This window comes from Carassius carassius, chromosome 12 (genome assembly GCF_963082965.1).
Source record: "Carassius carassius chromosome 12, fCarCar2.1, whole genome shotgun sequence".
Lineage (NCBI taxonomy): Eukaryota > Metazoa > Chordata > Actinopteri > Cypriniformes > Cyprinidae > Carassius > Carassius carassius.
The window spans coordinates 7,494,553-7,512,710 of record NC_081766.1 but is presented as its reverse complement, the minus strand read 5'-3'; the positions used below and the strand labels follow the sequence as shown (position 1 = coordinate 7,512,710).

At 36.7% G+C, this 18,158-nt stretch overlaps 3 protein-coding genes across 4 annotated transcripts; 1 reads left to right on the top strand and 2 right to left on the bottom strand.

The window, feature by feature from the left end:
- Window positions 1-1,914: 1,914 nt before the first annotated feature.
- Window positions 1,915-5,587, top strand: LOC132154612 (transmembrane protein 71-like). The gene is made up of 9 exons (XM_059563245.1): window positions 1,915-1,994; window positions 2,093-2,141; window positions 2,274-2,483; window positions 2,926-3,116; window positions 3,198-3,380; window positions 3,493-3,559; window positions 3,927-3,985; window positions 4,513-4,562; window positions 4,679-5,587. Exons 1-9 carry the CDS (start codon window positions 1,964-1,966, stop codon window positions 4,700-4,702), a joined length of 864 nt encoding a protein of 287 aa, XP_059419228.1. The 5' UTR covers window positions 1,915-1,963; the 3' UTR covers window positions 4,703-5,587.
- A 1,268-nt stretch (window positions 5,588-6,855) lies between these two features.
- LOC132154140 (apolipoprotein M-like) lies at window positions 6,856-12,365 on the bottom strand. The gene is made up of 7 exons (XM_059562756.1): window positions 12,202-12,365; window positions 11,930-12,069; window positions 11,607-11,680; window positions 10,244-10,351; window positions 7,209-7,307; window positions 7,072-7,110; window positions 6,856-6,982 (listed from the first exon to the last, which is right to left on the bottom strand). Exons 1-6 carry the CDS (start codon window positions 12,325-12,327, stop codon window positions 7,082-7,084), a joined length of 576 nt encoding a protein of 191 aa, XP_059418739.1. The 5' UTR covers window positions 12,328-12,365; the 3' UTR covers window positions 6,856-6,982; window positions 7,072-7,081.
- A 2,569-nt stretch (window positions 12,366-14,934) lies between these two features.
- On the bottom strand, window positions 14,935-18,012 carry LOC132154610 (zinc finger protein 623-like). 2 transcript variants are annotated; one of them, XM_059563242.1, is made up of 3 exons: window positions 17,495-18,012; window positions 17,318-17,399; window positions 14,935-15,893 (listed from the first exon to the last, which is right to left on the bottom strand). In XM_059563242.1, the coding sequence occupies exons 1-3, from the start codon at window positions 17,810-17,812 to the stop codon at window positions 15,070-15,072; spliced, it is 1,224 nt and encodes a 407-aa protein (XP_059419225.1). In that variant the 5' UTR covers window positions 17,813-18,012; the 3' UTR covers window positions 14,935-15,069. The 2 variants fall into 2 exon arrangements, with proteins under 2 accessions (XP_059419225.1, XP_059419226.1); XM_059563243.1 differs by having other exon boundaries at window positions 14,935-15,890.
- Between the last annotated feature and the right edge of the window lie 146 nt (window positions 18,013-18,158).

The window sequence follows — 18,158 nt, the reverse complement described above, 5'->3', positions numbered from 1 at the left end:
TATTCTGAGTAAAAAAAAAAAAATTCTGATATCTAATTTAAAGTAATCTAGTATTGTTATTATTACGTCAAAGAAGATGGACCATAGACTGTTAGGTAGACCATTTTATTTATTAATAAAAACTACAAAGTAGACCAAAATACGTTAAGATTTTTTGGAACTGAAAACAAAGAAACGGATCAATTTTAGAAAACATAAAACCACTAAATGAACTAAACAGACATTACAGCATCAATCGTTAATAACAGTATTAGCATAGCTAAATATAGTGTTTGCACATTTGTAGTACAATATGCTGCAAAATATTCTCTTCAGCCATATATGGGTTAGATCACAATCACAATTTCTTATTAAATAAGTGAGGACACAAGAAAGAAAGTAATAGTAATAGATGAATTATTAAATAATAATTGCCAGTAGAAGTAAATAGTTTATTTATATTTTGAGCTCTGTTTGTGTGTCGCAATGCATGTGTGGTTTTGTGGTTTTTCTGTAATGATGAGCTTTGATATTGCAGATACTCATTTCACTGACACTCTGATGCAATATCAGCATCTCATCATGATTTGTTTTCCTGGTTTCTACAGGAAATGAGTGTGAGGGTTTTAGCGACTTTCTGTTCAAACACAAGCATAAGTTGCAGAAGTGTGTCATCTGATCACTCTGGGAACAGATTTTTAAGACAAACAAATGAGCTGCTTTGTGTGTGTGTGTGTGTGTGTGTGTGCGGGAGAGAGAGAGAGAGAGAGAGAGCATGTGTTATTGTCCTCCCTCACTCTTTGCCTTTAGTCTCCACTGCTTTTCTGCTAGCCGCTGCAGTGCACGTATGCACACTACTCTGTTCAGCCAATCAGTTTATTTCCAGCCAGGAAGTGGTTAACAGGAAGTACAGTAACTGGTCCCCACCTACTTTGCCAGCATCATCCCCATTTCGATCATCATGGCTCCCTTTTCCCCCTCCCCATCCCACTCCCTTTACATCCTGCCAGACACCCTTCCCCATTTTTTTATTGAATGATTCATTTTATTTCATGAAATAAATTTATTTTATTTTATATATTTATCTATATCTATATATTTATATATATATATATATATATAATAGAAGATATATAATATATAAATAGTATAAATAATGGCCTTTCCTCTCATTTGGCCTCATTTCTTTAGAAATCCATTGCAGAAAAGAATGCCAATTTCCATATAATCTATATTGCATATTTAATTCTTAACCATTTTTTTTAGATGTATAATTGTACATTATATTCAAGACTTCAACAGATATTATTTAAGGATTTAAAGAAGTTCACTTATATAGTTATATATTTTATTATACTTATACCCTTGTTTTTCATTAATGATTCTTTAGCTTTATAGCAGAAAAAAAATATAGATCTGTGAATATCATTAATTTGGTCCTGCTTCCAGAGAGCTTTATGATTTTGTGTGACCGACCTTATATTATTGACAGACATTTTCATTCTTTACAATCATCTTTCATCATTACTTGTTTATATATATGTCAATATATAATTATTTATATTTATTTGATCTTTATTTATTCATTTGCACAACCTTAATGTGGTATGTGAATATATAAATAAATAATTGAAATAGTTCATAAAAAAATTCAGATGAGCAGTACACATTTGTAGATCATATACAATCATTATTACAGGTTTATAAATATATCAGTTGCTATATGATCATTTATATTTACATTTATTTTTTAGTTATATCTTATCTCTGTTGTATGTTTTTTTTGTTGCACAACCTTAATTTTTGCACAAAGAATTATTCAGTAAAATCTATGTAAAGTCATTTGAAGTAAATTTTTTTTGAAAAAGTTCAAAAAAATGTTACATTAGCAATACACTTTTGATAAATTGTGTACTATTAATTTCTTTGGGCAGAACGTTATTAATGTGTTGTTATTATTACAGGTTTAACAGCAGCGTGAGCCATGTCTTTCTTCTTCAAAGGAGCGGTTACAAGTATGTATGGCCTCATATCGCGTCTCTCTCTCTCATTCTTCCTCTATCTTGTGCACACATTCTTTGATAAGACTCACCTGACCTGATGTGTGTTATAGGTTCTCCGGTTAAGACCAGGAGGCAGGAGGCTGAATATATTTGTCACAGGTACAGGCATGTAGACAAACATCAGCAATTTTATAAACTTTTCTTTGTTATTTTCTTTAAGAATATGTTTAGTGCTTATTTATGCATCTGTAAAAAATTTGTGTGTGCATTAATGCTGTTTCTTTCTTTCAGTCTTGACGTTTCCCACTTTTCTGACTCCTCCTTTGAGTGTTTCTCCACCAATCCGCTGACAGGCTCCGTGTGCACATGCCGCCGAAGCCCCCGGCTACTAGCCAATGGTTATTATGTTATAACAGAGGACAGTTTTACCACAGATGACGAGGGTAATGTCACCCTGACTCCCACACACACGAGCATCTCATACAAAGAGAATCTTGTACGGTGAGATTTATCACAATGTTTGTTGATGTGTGTGAACATTGAGTATGAATGAATTCAGTCTTATTTCATTCAAGGTGTGCTGTATACTAAACACTACAGATTATACAATAGTGCTTGTTAAACATATTCTATGTTGTGACTATACTATATTCACAGTATATTTTAGGCATATTACCTGCCTTAGCTTGATAAAAAAAAGATAATAATACTTTTTTTACATTTTAATTAAATCAATTTGTAGCACTTTTAGAACAAATGTATTTTAATTTTAAGTATTTTACGCCTTTTGCCTATACAAAATGGTTCTTATAACCAATGGCTTTCTAATGGTGCAAAAAAAGAAAGAATGTCATGAATCTCAATGCCTGTGTCTCCCAGGATAAAAATGCAACTTTAAATCTGTTAGAATAATAAACCCTTTTTGTATGTGTATGCTTATTAGTATATTCAGACGAAAGCGTCGCGGAAAAAGATCACTGGCCAGTCTTCTTAGTGATGTGAGCCAATCATGCCAATCCTGGCTGGAAGAAAGAGTATTTAGAAGAACTGGCCCTATCACCCCACTCCAGACATCCTCATGGGAAGAGCTGGACAACAGCTATGAGACAAACACACCCATCAGCTTCACCTATGGTTAGAAGGCTTCTAGTTTTTTACCATCATTGCTACATATTTGCCTGTTCAGTTTTTGTGAAGATGTGTGTTTCTTTATAGATCCCACAGATCCTGTTTCCTTCCCTGATAAAGTGCCTCAGACTCAGCTAGAAGAGGAGGAGCCTCCATGTGAGTCATGCTCCGCCTATGAACAATTCAACCAATCAGTGAGTGGCCTCCTGGATATTCCTCCCCCATCCATGTGTCAGCTCAATAGTTATAGCACATCCAGCAAGACATCAGGTGAGAAAGAGCAATGAAAGAGCTACAGCTTCAGTCCTTGCCTGCTATGAGCTTTTGATGAATATGGAAAAATAGAAACAGCTGGAAACTATTTTGATTATGTTTGTTTCAGAAACTGTGCTTATGAAAGTCCTTCTCCTCATCCTTACATTGTGCCTCTGCATTGCCATCTCCTCTGGGTAATGAAAATGTGTGTGTGTGTGTGTGTTTGAGAGATAAAGAGAGAGAGAGAGAGAGAGAGAGAGAGAGAGAGAAGCTGTATCTGAAATTGCATACTCCCCCTCTATATACTGTAGTGGCCAAAAATCTAAGGAAGTCTGTTTCCAGAGTGCAATAAAAAATATATATAAATTGCGATTTTTAATCTCACAATTGAGACTCTGCTTTTTTTCTTCGAAAGTAATTAATTATACAAAAGAAGTACCTTCTCAGAGAGTATGTGATTTTGGACACAGCCAGTGAGATTTCTGTCTGTGTGGCTCATTTGTTGTGGAAAAGGGGCGGAGCTTTACTTCTAATAGATTAATGACATCATAATCCTCACAGGTGGCTGTTGGGAGGTGTTTCTGCAGCAGTGGCATTCGTGGTTCTGCTTTCATCTATATGTGAGTAAACAAATCGAGTAAAATAGCAAGCTTAGTCACTATTATGTTTACATAATCTGACATATTCTCAATGAAAAATATACATTAATGACAAAAAAAGTAAAAATGTAGCTTGGGACTTTTTGTAAATTCTATTCATCCACATTTGATTGGTAAAAGTGAGTTACACAGAATGAAACAGGTGTTTATGGGAAATATACTGAAATGTTATTATATATTTTAAAGTTATAAAGATTTATTTAATTTGATAAATAAATTGCTCCAATGAATTGTGCACAATAAGACAAGTATTGTATATGAATGTTATATATGTGTGTGTGTGTGTGTGTGTGTGTGTGTGTGTTTTCATGTTGATTTCTTGATCAGTATCAAGATTTATTACTGTTGTGTATCAAGTTTGTTAACATAATAGGAATACACTCCCATGAACCAATTACATTTAGGGTGAGCAGTCAACAGTTACATTATAAATATAACTTCCCTACTAATTTATGGGTAAAATACTGTAAAATCATTCTCTCCCTTAGGTATGTCTAAACCTGGAACCGCAGTGCGCTGGAGAAGAGCAAAGACTGAGGTGAGAACCTGGGTACAGGTTAATATTAGACTCCTGACTTTATTAAGTTTCTGTATGCAGAGACAAAAATGGGACTAAATAATGAATTTAACATCCATATTGTGTCTCTTTATCAGGACATCACCTCCAGAAATGAGTGAGGAGGAACCACACACACCTGTGTGAAGTCTGTCCAAGAGGAGGCCAGAGGAAGTGAGTTTGTGGACACACATCCTGCATCAGCATTAAATATTAGTAATAGATCAGTTCTTGTAGTGGTGTTTTCACTGATCAGCTAAAGAGTTCTGAATATAATGATTACTGAAGAGTTAACAGAACCAGTGAGGGCAGATGACTGTCACAGGAAATGTTACGTGCTAAGAAAAGCATGCATTTTTTAAACAGATGGACATATCAATGCAGAATGACCATTCAGTAAATGTTTAAGAATTTGATCAATTCTCCTAAATGAAAGACTGGATTGCATTATGAGGGATTCTGTGAGTCAGTGGAGATGCCCTGCATGACAGCGCATAGAAGTGAAATGTGTCAGTCGTGTTTGTAAATGAATCAGCTTGGCTTGGTTAGACTCTTCAACATGGTGACCAGGGCATTATGTGTTATTGCCCAGCTTGTTTAGTCAGATTATCAGATTATAAAAAAATAAAGATTACTGCAAAACCTAGCTTAATATAATAATATCATGGCTTTGCAGGAAATCTTTAACTTTTGAGAAGTTGTAGCAAAAGAAATGCCAGTTTAGCTTTGCACAGATGCCTCATATTTGTCAAGTGCCTTTGTTATATGAAACAAGAGGAGTGTTATTGCCATTTGCCAGGGTTAAAGTCACACATCCATGCTTTGTGATTTAAGAGGGCTGAAATTTTAAGCACAGAGTGCTGCTAAAAGAAGCGCAATAATTCAGTTTATTATAAAAACCTTGCACTTAAAATAGGAGTTAAAGCTCTTGTTTCACAAGGACTTAAGACAATTAAACCTTGTTTGCAGAGAATTAGTGCTGCTAAAGATTAACATGTACTCGATATACTGCAACTGCTCTCAGAAAAGTTAAGCTTAAATGTGAGTAAAAAGCAGTGTCTGTACAACCAAAATGACTGAACTTATATCCTCTGAAGAGAATTTCTAGTTTTCTGATATTTTTATTAGGATGATGAAAACTTTTCTACAAAGATTCAAAGTTTGTAGACAGTGGAGTTTTCTTTAAGGCAGCTCTGTTTTGAAGAGAACGACGACATTCATGAGGAAACAAAGGCAAAGCAAGGATAACATGAAGTGTTTCAAGTAGTGGCATCTGAGTTTTAGAGGTTTTTAACTAGAAATCTGAACACAAACATGTTTGAGACCAAGCCAAGGTGAACGAGTGAATTATTAAAATGCATTTATCTTAGCAAATAGCTATCTAATGTGTTTATATGAACTGTATTTTGTACTACTTTGATGTTTACTGTAAATGTTTTTGTACAGCCCATGAGCACTGAAACAAGAATGAATAATGCTCTATAAAATAGACAGTATTTACTGTAAAATGTTTTGTAGAATATGTATCATTATTTGTGGGCAAGCACAGAAATTTTAAAGGAGAGGAAGCTGAATGGATTTAAGCTGTTTCTTGCAAAACCGTAGTATTAAAGGGCTGATGACGCCACCTATTGGTTAAGTTAATTATAAGTAATTCTAAGTTATTATGTATTATTCCACTGCATGTGAAAGTTATATGTGAGATGTGGTTCATGTATATACACTGTTAAATATAATCTTAAAAAGAAGTGCATTTATGTAATTTGCACAAACATCATTTGCCGTGTAAGAAAGTAATACATGAGTGATAGGCTTTAAAACAAATGTGTATTTTAAGGTTAATAGTTTTGACAGTGTATTTTGAAGAAAGGAAATGTATAAATTGTCCATTAACACCAATAAAGCATTATATATAATAGTTTTTGTTTATTGCTTCAATCAAACACATTCTCATTTAGCCAGGATGCTCTTTAATATTTGTTGTTTTTAAAATTCTTACTGGATCAGAATCACTGCGGTTGATTGTTGTTGCTAATGTAATTAACATTTAATGTTATGGGCCTGCATTGATTGATGGACTGAATTTACACATTTGCTCCAGATATTTATCTGTCATCTAACATTTAATATATTTAATTATATTCTTTCCAGGGCTTTGTGTGTTTAAGATGGATTAAGTGCATCTGAACCAGTATCTGTGAGATATCTGAATTCAGCATCTCAGGAACATAATGATATTAACACCAATAATCAAAGTTCAACTCACAAAACAAAGTTTTATTGAAGAATTGATTTTATTTAATCAGTCAGTCACTAAACCCAAAACAGTGAATCCTTATTTCTATCAGTTCAGTAATTTATTGTAGATCTGCAGTGTGTAGATCTCTGCATCTGCCCGTGACCTTTAGGAGTGAGAAATGATGCACTATAAACTATAAAAACAATGTCATTTTCAGTTTAAAGTGTGTAGAAACGCAGTGTTTGCACTTACCACCTGTGTCTTAAGCAGCCTCATCAAGTTTGCAATAACCTAAAATAAACGATACAGATTTGATAAACACGTTTTACATATCCTGTGGAATTACAGTCACAGTCTCTGATCAAGATTCAAATGCGTCAAACACAAACCTTTTTTCAGAGGTGCCTTTAAGACTTCGTCCATTAAAACACACTCCATTTTTGACTTAAATTCCTGTATCACTTCATCTGGTGTTATTTCATTACGAGCTGCGATGGGGGACAGAAAGACATTCATTCATTATGAATATAAGTCTGCTGTGTAACTAGATCACTTTGCATTGGTGACTTTACATGCAGCACGTATACAGTATTAGAGTTTTACTTTAAGGCTGAGGTCAGCCTAAAAAGACGCTCAGGAGGAAAGTTGACAGAACGCTGCTGCGTGTCGTCACGAAAGCGTATAAATTTCACGTCCTATTAAGCCTTGCCACCTGCCAATTTAACCATTCAAAATACTTTAAAGCATTAAAACACAAGACGCGGAAAAGCGTAATAGAGTTGTTGGTTGGTTGGCTGTGTTCGGCGCGTCTCACAATCAGCAACACTGAACCGACCTCTCGTTTGCAAAGTTCTCCTTTAAGTTCCTCCTGCACCTGAACGAACAAATCGCAGTTTAAACAAACAGAAAAGGATGTGTAGAGCCCAATTCAGCACCGCAGTGTTCTGCTGTTAAGGCTCACGCAGAGAGAGGCGTTTCAAAACACTTGAACGCCGAATTTGTCTGTTTTTGCTCTTGTACCGACATATACATAAAAAAAATATATGTGAAAATACCCGTCTTGGATAATATGTTCGAAAAAACTGTCGGTTATGTCTTAAGTGAAAGTAAACAGTTTAGAAAAAAAAATCGTATATGTATTATATTGGATGCATTCATTGTCTCTTAAAGTGACCGCGCCTAATTTAGCTACTAGCTGCTGTGATGTTAATGAAAGAAAAATGAAAAAAAATAAAATTAAAATGAAAGAACCACACTAAAGCTGTGGATTATAATAATTTTTCGTTGGCGAAATACAGCGAAACAGACGATTTGGTGTCTAAAATGTAAGTCACTTGATATTAAGTTCTTGTTTATTAAATTGTACGCTGAATAAAATCATCACATTTGTAATCATGCTAATATTTGGAGAAAAACGGCTCTCTGTGTGTAATATGATATTAAATTATATAAATATGAAATATATACAGGGGCATATTTGAATTCTGAGGCATTAAGGCTAAATCATGTGCACAAGTCTAACCTACTAGACTACAGTCGTGGCCAAAAGTTTTGAGAATTACATAAATATTGGAAATTGGAAAGGTTTTTATAATAGCAATTTGTATATACTCCAGAATGTTATGAAGAGTGATCAGATGAATTGCATAGTCCTTCTTTGCCATGAAAATTAACTTAATCCCAAAAAAACCTTTCCACTGCATTTTATTGCTGTCATTAAAGGACCTGCTGAGATCATTTCAGTAATCGTCTTGTTAACTCAGGTGAGAATGTTGACGAGCACAAGGCTGGAGATCATTATGTCAGGCTGATTGGGTTGGAATGGCAGACTTGACATGTTAAAAGGAGGGTGATGCTTGAAATCATTGTTCTTCCATTGTTAACCATGGTGACCTGCAAAGAAACGTGGTGCAGCCATCATTGCGTTGCATTAAAAATGCTTCACAGGCAAGGATATTGTGGCTACTAAGATTACACCTAAATCAACAATTTATAGGATCATCAAGAACTTCAAGGGCATCCAAGAAAGTCCAGCAAGCGCCAGGATCGTCTCCTAAAGAGGATTCAGCTGCGGGATCGGAGTGCCACCAGTGCAGAGCTTGCTCAGGAATGGCAGCAGGCAGGTGTTAGCGCATCTGCACGCACAGTGAGGCCAAGACTTTTGGAAGATGGCTTGGTATCAAGAAGGGCAGCAAAGAAGCCACTTCTCTCCAAAAAAAACATCAGGGACAGATTGACCTTCTGCAGAAAGTATAGTGAATGGACTGCTGAGGACTGGGGCAAAGTCATATTCTCCGATGAAGCCCTTTTCCGATTGTTTGGGGCATCTGGAAAAAGGCTTGTCCTGAGAAGAAAAGGTGAGCGCTACCATCAGTCCTGTGTCATGCCAACAGTAAAGCATCCTGACACCATTCATGTGTGTGGTTGCTTCTCATCCAAGGGAGTGGGCTCACTCACAATTTTGCCCAAAAACACAGCCATGAATAAAGAATGGTACCAAAACACCCTCCAACAGCAACTTCTTCCAACAATCCAACAACAGTTTTCCAGCACGATGGAACACCGTGCCATAAGGCAAAAGTGATAACTAAGTGGCTCGAGGACCAGAATGTTGAAATTTTGGGTCCATGGCCTGGAAACTCCCCAGATCTTAATACCATTGAGAACTTGTGGTCAATCCTCAAGAGGCGGGTTGACAAACAAAAAACCCACTAATTCTGACAAACTCCAAGAAGTGATTATGAAAGAATGGGTTGCTATCAGTCAGGATTTGGCCCAGAAGTTGATTGAGAGCATGCCCAGTCGAATTGCAGAGGTCCTGAAAAAGAAGGGCCAACACTGCAAATTCCTTTTTTTTTCATAAATGTCATGTAATTGTCGATAAAAGCCTTTGAAACGTATGAAGTGCTTGTAATTATATTTCAGTACATCACAGAAACAACTGAAACAAAGATCTAAAAGCAGTTTAGCAGCAAACTTTTTGAAAACTAATATTTATGTAATTCTCAAAACTTTTGGCCACGACTGTACATCACGTAGTGCATGCGTGCACAGAATGGGTGTGTTTTTGTTTGTTTTTTGTAAAGTGAGATGCATACTCGATAATATCAGATCGTTAAATCAACAATTACGATATCATAGACTACATATAACACACACCCTACAGCACTGGCCCGATCGGGGAAGTGACCGTTCCATCTACTGTCCCGAGCATCATTCACACTAGCCTCGGCAATCAGGCAGTCCTTATTCTCGAGCCCTGGAAGGGCCCCTCAAGAGGTAAAGCCCAGGGGCCCCTTATAGTCTTAATGCGGCCCTTGGGGTGGGTGCACGTTGAAAGAAATCTTTCATTGCTATCCAGTTTAACATGCTGCTCTGATCATGTAGGTGAAAGTGTACAGTGATCAAACATACTGATACTGACCAAACAGCAGAGCACTGGCTTCCTCGTCTTCATCCACAAGTAATATTATGATGCATGAAGGGCAGTTTATAAACTTGCCATCCCAGATCAGCACAAAGGCATCGAAATCTGCATACACAGTGATACATTTTAAAAAGCAAATGAAATCACAAGAAATCATTTATTTTTTTAAATAATAATAACTTGATTCTCTGAAGAAGGCTTGCTGCCGAAACGTCTGATTGTTGTTTGCTCTGTTGCAAAATTAAAATAAATTGAAAGTGATTAAAGGGTTAGTTCCTCCCAAAAATCTAAATTATGTCATTAATGACTCACCCTCATGTCGTTCCAAACCCGTGAGACCTCCGTTTATCTTCGGAACACAGTTTAAGATATTTTAGATTAACTCCGAGAGCTCTCAGTCCCTCCATTGAAACTGTGTGTACGGTATACTGTCCATGTCCAGAAAGGTAAGAAAAACATAATCAAAGTAGTCCATGTGACATCAGAGGGTCAGTTAGAATTTTTTGAAGTATCGAAAATACATTTTGGTCCAAAAATAGCAAAAACTACGACTTTATTCATCATTGTCTGTTGTGAGAGAGTTTAAAACACAGCAGTTTGTGATATCCGGTTCGCGAACGAATCACTCGTAGTGTACTGTTTGAGTAAATTAATTACTCCGGGATATTGGTTTGTTTTAACTCAGAGGTAGTGTCAGCCATATTAAAAAAGTTAACAGTTTAAGTAATTTGTGGATTAATGCGTATTGGAGATGCGAACCGTTTAAAACGATTTAGTTCAATTTGGTGAACTGGTTCAAAAAGATCTGGTTACATCGAATGATTCATTCGCAAACCGGATATCACAAACTGCTTTGTTTTGAACTCTCTCACAACAGACACGGAAGAGAATTAGAGAATAGAATCCTATTTTTGGACCAAAATGTATTTTCGATGCTTCAAAAAATTCTAACTGACCCTCTGATGTCACATGGACTACTTTGATGATGTTTTTCTTACCTTTCTGGACATGGACAGTATACTGTACACACAGCTTCAATGGAGGGACTGAAAGCTCTCGGACTAAATCTAAAATATCTTAAACTGTGTCCCGAAGATGAACGGAGGTCTCACAGGTTTGGGACGACGTGAGGGTGAGATATTAATGACATAATTTTGATTTTTGGGTGAACTAACCCTATAAGAAGGTTAAGCGAGTGCAGATTCCTTACAAGAAATAATAATAACTAAAAATAATGATAAAGATTATTAATTTAATAATAATAATATTGCTTGATATTAACCCATTATAAAGTGTAAAGCATGGATAGTCATTGCTGAATTACTGTTTGAGACTCATCAGATTGTACATCGGTTCCTACCGGTTCTAAACAGGAAAGGTTCTGTCACAGATGAAATATAGTAGCTCCAAGAATTCTTCTGACACTGATCTCCACTGTGATAAACAAAAAGATTTTATATACTTGAAAACCTCACATATAGTAAATAATATAACAGTCAAATGTCTCTGTGTGTGAACTTGTTTTTACTACTTTATCAAAAGACTGCACAAAGATAAATAGACTTTGTGGGGTTCTTAAATCAGACATATTTATTGTATATAGCTCTTTTTACTATCTTTTTTGGGACATTAGGACCCCACAAAGTAGTATAATCTAGTGTGTGTGTGCAGTTTTCCACTCACACGCGATAGCCTTCGGTCGCTGTCAGGGTGCCATTAGCGCCTTTCTGAATGTGAAGAATAGAGCTGTCGGTGGTCTTGAAGGACTTAAGATCATCTTCATCCCATGCAGCTGCTGCCACAAAATGCCAAGTGCCCATATACTGCACAGGAAAAATTTATATTTTATAAATATATATAAGTATATTATTAGAATAAGAAAACACACACACACACACACACACACAAATAAGATCTAAAGGCTTTGGGGGAAAAAGGCTTTTAAAGCCTCTTACCACATCAGTTGTAATAACATCATTGGAGAGAGGAGCTGGAGGAAGACATGGCACCATGACTTGTAGCCCAGTGTAAAGCAGGCCCATTAGTGAGCCCACAACACCCCATAATGTGTTCATAAGCATGGCTGCAGCAATGAGATTGCCTGCTTTGACAGAGATGCTTTAATACAGTGCTCAAAGGGACTTTCACCCTGGTTTGTTAGCCTTTTTCTGTTTGTTAGTTAGTCCGGTAATATTGTGTTTGTCAGGGCAATGTGCAAGTACACCAGAAAACATCTGACCTTGTCCTGGACAACTATATCTACCCACGCAACCATGCAGATATATACATTGAAAGCCAATCAAATGGAAGATAATGTGACAATATGGTTTAGTCTTTGCAATGTCTCACAAATACATTTTGATGGTAATAAAACAACATCAGAACTCACAGGATAGAAATATCACAGAAGAGATCATTAACTGTCACTCCTAGACAGAAATTCGATTTTAAAAGAAAGAAAATAAAGACTTCATTCAGTATGTTCATTGTGACCTTTGGAGCATTGGCTGCATTGCTCTTCATTGCAAAATGCAGCCTTGCCACGGTCTCAATAGTTATTTAATGTCCTCTTATAAACAGTGTGTTGAAAAATGTTCCCTACATATCTCTGTGGAAACTGTAAATAAGTTTGTGGAAATAATATTTGCTAAATTATTTAAAAATGAATTTTGATGGGTGTCTGCCGAAGGAAGATTTAAAAAAAAATTACAGTGGTAAAAAAAATATTGATGTCAAGTGTTTGTTGTTGTTATTATTATTATGAATTATTAATTCCTGAGGATGTAGGAGTAGAATGCCACGTTTTGCCTATTTTGTCAGGCCCCTAGCCAGCTATGAGGACACCGAGGTCAGACTGTGGTCAGTGGACGAGTAATAAAAAGCTGCTGTGCTATCACTTGTGTTAAATTTACCAATCAGACAGTTCTAAAACAAGTATGAGCAAGAAGGTGGACAGAAGGGTTTGAGCCAGACTTTAAAGGATTCTGGAGGTCTCTGTACAAACCTATTGAGAAATGTACAGCAAACCAGACTTATTCATGGTATCATAGCTATGAACAGACCTGAATCCAGCAGTGGGTAAGGAATATCCTTTTTAGGGGATTAAAGAGTCAGTCGACCATTTATTTATTTATCGTGTGAGGTTAGGCAGTCTTTTTCTTTTTTTAAAGAATTGTTTTGAAGATTTAAGTAACGATTTTTCTAATCAATATTTTATTGGTGGTCCCAAATATTTCATGAGAGAGAAAAGAAAAATGCATGTTAAACTTTTTGTTGGATGTGTCTTAAATGGGTTACTCAAAAAAAAAAAAAAAAAAAGGGTTAATGGGTACAGGTACAGTAAATGCAGAAAATGCTTTTAAAAGTGAATGCCATATAAACACACATATTTCAAATTGATTAATGATATTCGAATGTTTTCTGAAATATGGTCTGTGGGAGGAGTTTTGTAAGAGGTTTTGGAAAATGATGTGTTGGTTTTAAAGTTTTAAAGATGTATGCACGTGCATATATAAGTATATAAAGTAAAAATGTATAAATGTGTATGTATGTATACATTTTATTGTATACATTTTATTGCGTTACTGGGCCATTAGGACTTTAGGACTGCCTATGCATAGGGCCCGGGATCTTGTGCAGTGCCCCTGGTTACAACACCTCAAGACAAACTACTTTAGCTGTGCGTTTCTCTGAAAATAATTGCACACCTTAGAACATTTGTCAGCCAATCAGATTCAAGCATTCAACAGTTATATATATATATATATATATAAACAGTTGTTGTTGTGGTTTTATTATTAAAAAATCTTGTATTTCTTGATATACAGATTATTGGTTAATTTTCATCGGCTCAATTTGGATCCAAATATGAATAAATAAAACTTTCTGAAGGGAACAGAGTGATTACTTTAACACTGACACAGACCAGTCATTTCCTGATCATCCAGACAGATTTGAATACTGGAAGCAGGTGTTGTGTAGAGAGAGTGTGTGTGTGGAGTGGTGGTGTGTACATTGAGTCATTTCAGAGCATCAGCAGGAAGGGACGGGGTGATGAGTGTGTATTTGGATATAATGATCAGTTCTGAGTTTTTTCCTCCAGTTGCTCATTCTGGCATGATAACAAAAGGACTAAACTCCCTGTAGTTCATCTGTATCAGTACTTATAGAGTATCAGCTGTCACTTTCATTTTTGAAATAATTCTTTGTTAAATTACTGAAGTTGAATCAGTACTGTGGATTTTCCCTCACAGTAACATCACAATAATATACTGTCATTTTACACAGAATTATCAATTTCTTTTCCAACACATCAACCTCGACAAGACAAATAAAAGACTCTGTGATGCAATTAACTGTCTGAAACTCAACTGTTTACTTCTATTGAATACAACACCGACAAATCCAGTTAAGTTTTTCTGCTGTGACTAGCAACAAATATAAATGTTTAATCTATAATTATATCTAATTTAGATCATAAACTCTTTGAACAACACATCCTGTACATTTTAAGTACATCTGCTATTCAGGTCAAAGTGAGTATTTCATGTTGAAGGTATCTGAGTCTTAATGTACTCACGCTAGCTTTTTAATGTTGGCTTCCACATGGTCTCCCTGCAGTATGTATACATAATGTATAATGCATGTCACTGCTTTAGTTTTGGCAAAATGACCTGTTTAAACAACAGTACACTTGGAACTGGCTGAATGTCTTATTTTAAACTCTCAGTGGTTGCAGGACACTTGCAAACAACAACAGAATATATAAAATATACTACTAACACATTAAAAGTGGTGTCCTGCACTCTGAGCATGTGTATCTTTCAGGGTAACGTGTCCTGCTGTGTGTGGGTCTGTATATGAGAGAGCGCATGCAAGTCAGGGTGGTGTTTCTTGGTGTGTATGCGGAGGTACTGTTTCCCTGCGAATCGTTTTCCACAGCGTGTGCATTCGTACGGTCTTTCTCCGGTGTGGACAGTCTGGTGAGCAGTGAGGTGCCCGGACTGCGTGAATCTCTTCCCGCACTGCTCACAGCGGTACGGCCGTTCTCCAGTGTGAATGCGCATGTGTGTTTCCAAACTCTGCGATGTGGTGAAACTCTTCCCACAGATCGAGCAGATGAAGTGTCGCTTGCCTGCTTCACCTGTCCGTAGAGCACCCAACCGGCCATAGAGACCCAACCCTGAGACGTTACCCAGAGCAACGAGCCGCTGTGCAGCAAACAATGGAGAATTATGGGATATGAGAGAGTCTGACCCGCCAACCCTCTGTGGAGAGGTCTGTAAGTGTGTGAGCGTGTTACGGACAGGGTGTGTGGCCCAATCGGATACCGGATCCATATCAGCCTTCATGCACAAGTCTTCATGAAACACTCGATGGACTTGGGAAGCGCGGGTATCCAACGAGGTTTGCGCCAGGGAGAAGGAAGCATTATCTGAAGAAGCCAAGTCGACGCTGGAGTGCTGGGACTCATCAGCGCCAGAGTGTGTGTCTGCAAACGTGAGAGTGTGAGAGTGTGTGTCATGGTCAGGGGAGTGTGAGAGTGTGTGAGAATCGTGTCCCGAAAGTTCAGCAACATCTGGTTTCGGAGAGTCGTGAGTTACTGCAGAAACACTTTCACCTTCGTCATCATCGTCATCATCATCTGCTGAGAAGCACACATAGTATGAACTCATTTTGAAGGGTTAGTTATGAACATTCCTAGTATGCAGTATATTTTTATGTCCCCTCAGATGTACTTATATTTTGAATCGTATATATATATATATATATAATGTAAACAAGTTATAAAACTTAATTGGTTGCTTCACCACATGCAAAAATTATATATTTTACTAAATTTTTAATCTTACTGTAAAAGTTGTAAAAAAGGCAAGCATGAATTAATGGAAAATTAAAGTAACAATTGCCATAGAAAATATATATTATATTTAAAAAGGGAATACGCATACTTTCAGTTTGCAAGGTAATATGCATGCATATGTGTCACCTTCGGCTTGGTCAATGGGAACTTAAAGACAGTTAATATTCAGAAAATGTTATCAGTCTAACTGTACTGAAACTATCAGATAAAAACAAAACTGAGCAGAATAATGACAATTGTTTTCTGTAGAGCGGTTTCATAATGAACTGCATCCTTAACACTATTACTGAACTGAATTGAATCAAGCTTAAACTAAATTGAGAAGAATAATGAGACTATTGCCTTCTGTAGAGCTGCTTTACATCTGAAACTGAAGCTTTGCAACCCCGACACTGTTGAACTAAATACGGCTTAAACTGAGATCATTTCATAACTTATGACACTGATAATTCTACCTGTTATTTTCCTGTTTATTATTGTGAAGCTGCTTTAAAAGAAAATCTGTATTGTATAAAGAAATTAAATATGACTTCAGTATGAATTATTATTAATTTTAATTTACATAGAAAATATGCAAAGGTAAATATTGAAAAGGCAATATACATACTTAAAAAAAACATACATATCTTTTATTTGGCTAGGTCAGCTGGGGCTCAAAAAGACAATATTAAAAAAATATTATAAATCCAAGTGTACTGACACTGAAAAACCTGAATTGACCTGAACAATAAAGCAAACTCTTCTGTAGAAGAAACTGATGTTGTTTCATAATTGATGAAGTCAGCAGCATCTGCACTTTTATTGAACTGAATAGAATCAACTCTCAACTGACTTGAGTTGAATGACACTTTTGTCTTCTGCACAGATGCATCGGATGAATGGAGAGATAAATCTGACGTCATTTCATGATTCACAAACTGACACATTGATGAACTGAATCAACATTGATCTGAATAATTAAAATATTGTCTTTTGAAGAACTGCTTTATAGCTGAAATTGAGGTTAAGTATAAATTGTCTTATAATCTATATTCCTTGTGTTGAACCGTGACATTTGTTTGCATTTTATTGCAGTTGTGTGCTTTGCCATAAGTCTGTTGAAGCATTTTATGTCCTTGAATTACAACACAAGCATATTAATATTATATATATATATATTTTTTTAATTAGTTGGTAATGTATAACAGGAATGACCCGAGGCGCCTCACCTCCCAGCGGCGGCGGCTGCTCGAGACCTTCCTCTTTGATCTGCATTTGTATCAAATCTTCTTCCTCACGAATCTCACACGTCTGGAATCCGACCATAAACAAATAATAATTGCTTTTACACACATTATATTCTTGCACTATAATCACAAAATACCCAAAACAAATGGTCTTCTTACCTCTGCCACTGTACCCCGGCTGCTGGACTCCCCGCCTCCGGGCGTTTTTCTGCCCACTAGCGATTCGCGAGCAATACGATCACACCGACCGTCTCGCACTTCCGTTTTCTCGTCGCTGTACCCCCGCGCAGCAACGATGGACTCTATAAGCTGCAGTTTCCGCCGGAGTTCATCGTTTTCTTTCTGGTGGCGTGAGATCTCGATGTGTAAAACGGCGTAACCGTCGTCCACAAGCTCGCAGATTTCTGCCACCGCCGCGCGAGTCAGAGTCTCCATGATGGTCGCGAGCTGGGTGTGAAACGCCCGGTAATTCGCCATTCTTCGCGTTTGGGCTGACTGTAGGTCCCGAGGAAAACCGCGTGCGTTGTTGCAATAATTGTTTAGTGTAATTACGGAGTTCGCTGTCCGTAAAGCAAGGCTGTCCTGTGTTGTTTTGATTTTCAGTCTGAACGCTTTGACACTGTTGCAAGTGGAGACTGATGTCGTTTCCGGGGGGGCTTCGTTCAGGTGTTTTGCCAAAATAAAAGTCACGTGGACTATTTGGGTGATGTTCAAGCTAAAAAATCATAAAATGCCAATATAATTATTACTAATTAAATGTCTGATAACTGAATTCACAGGTAACTAGGACAAAAATAGCGTAAAAAACATGATCTAAATGCTT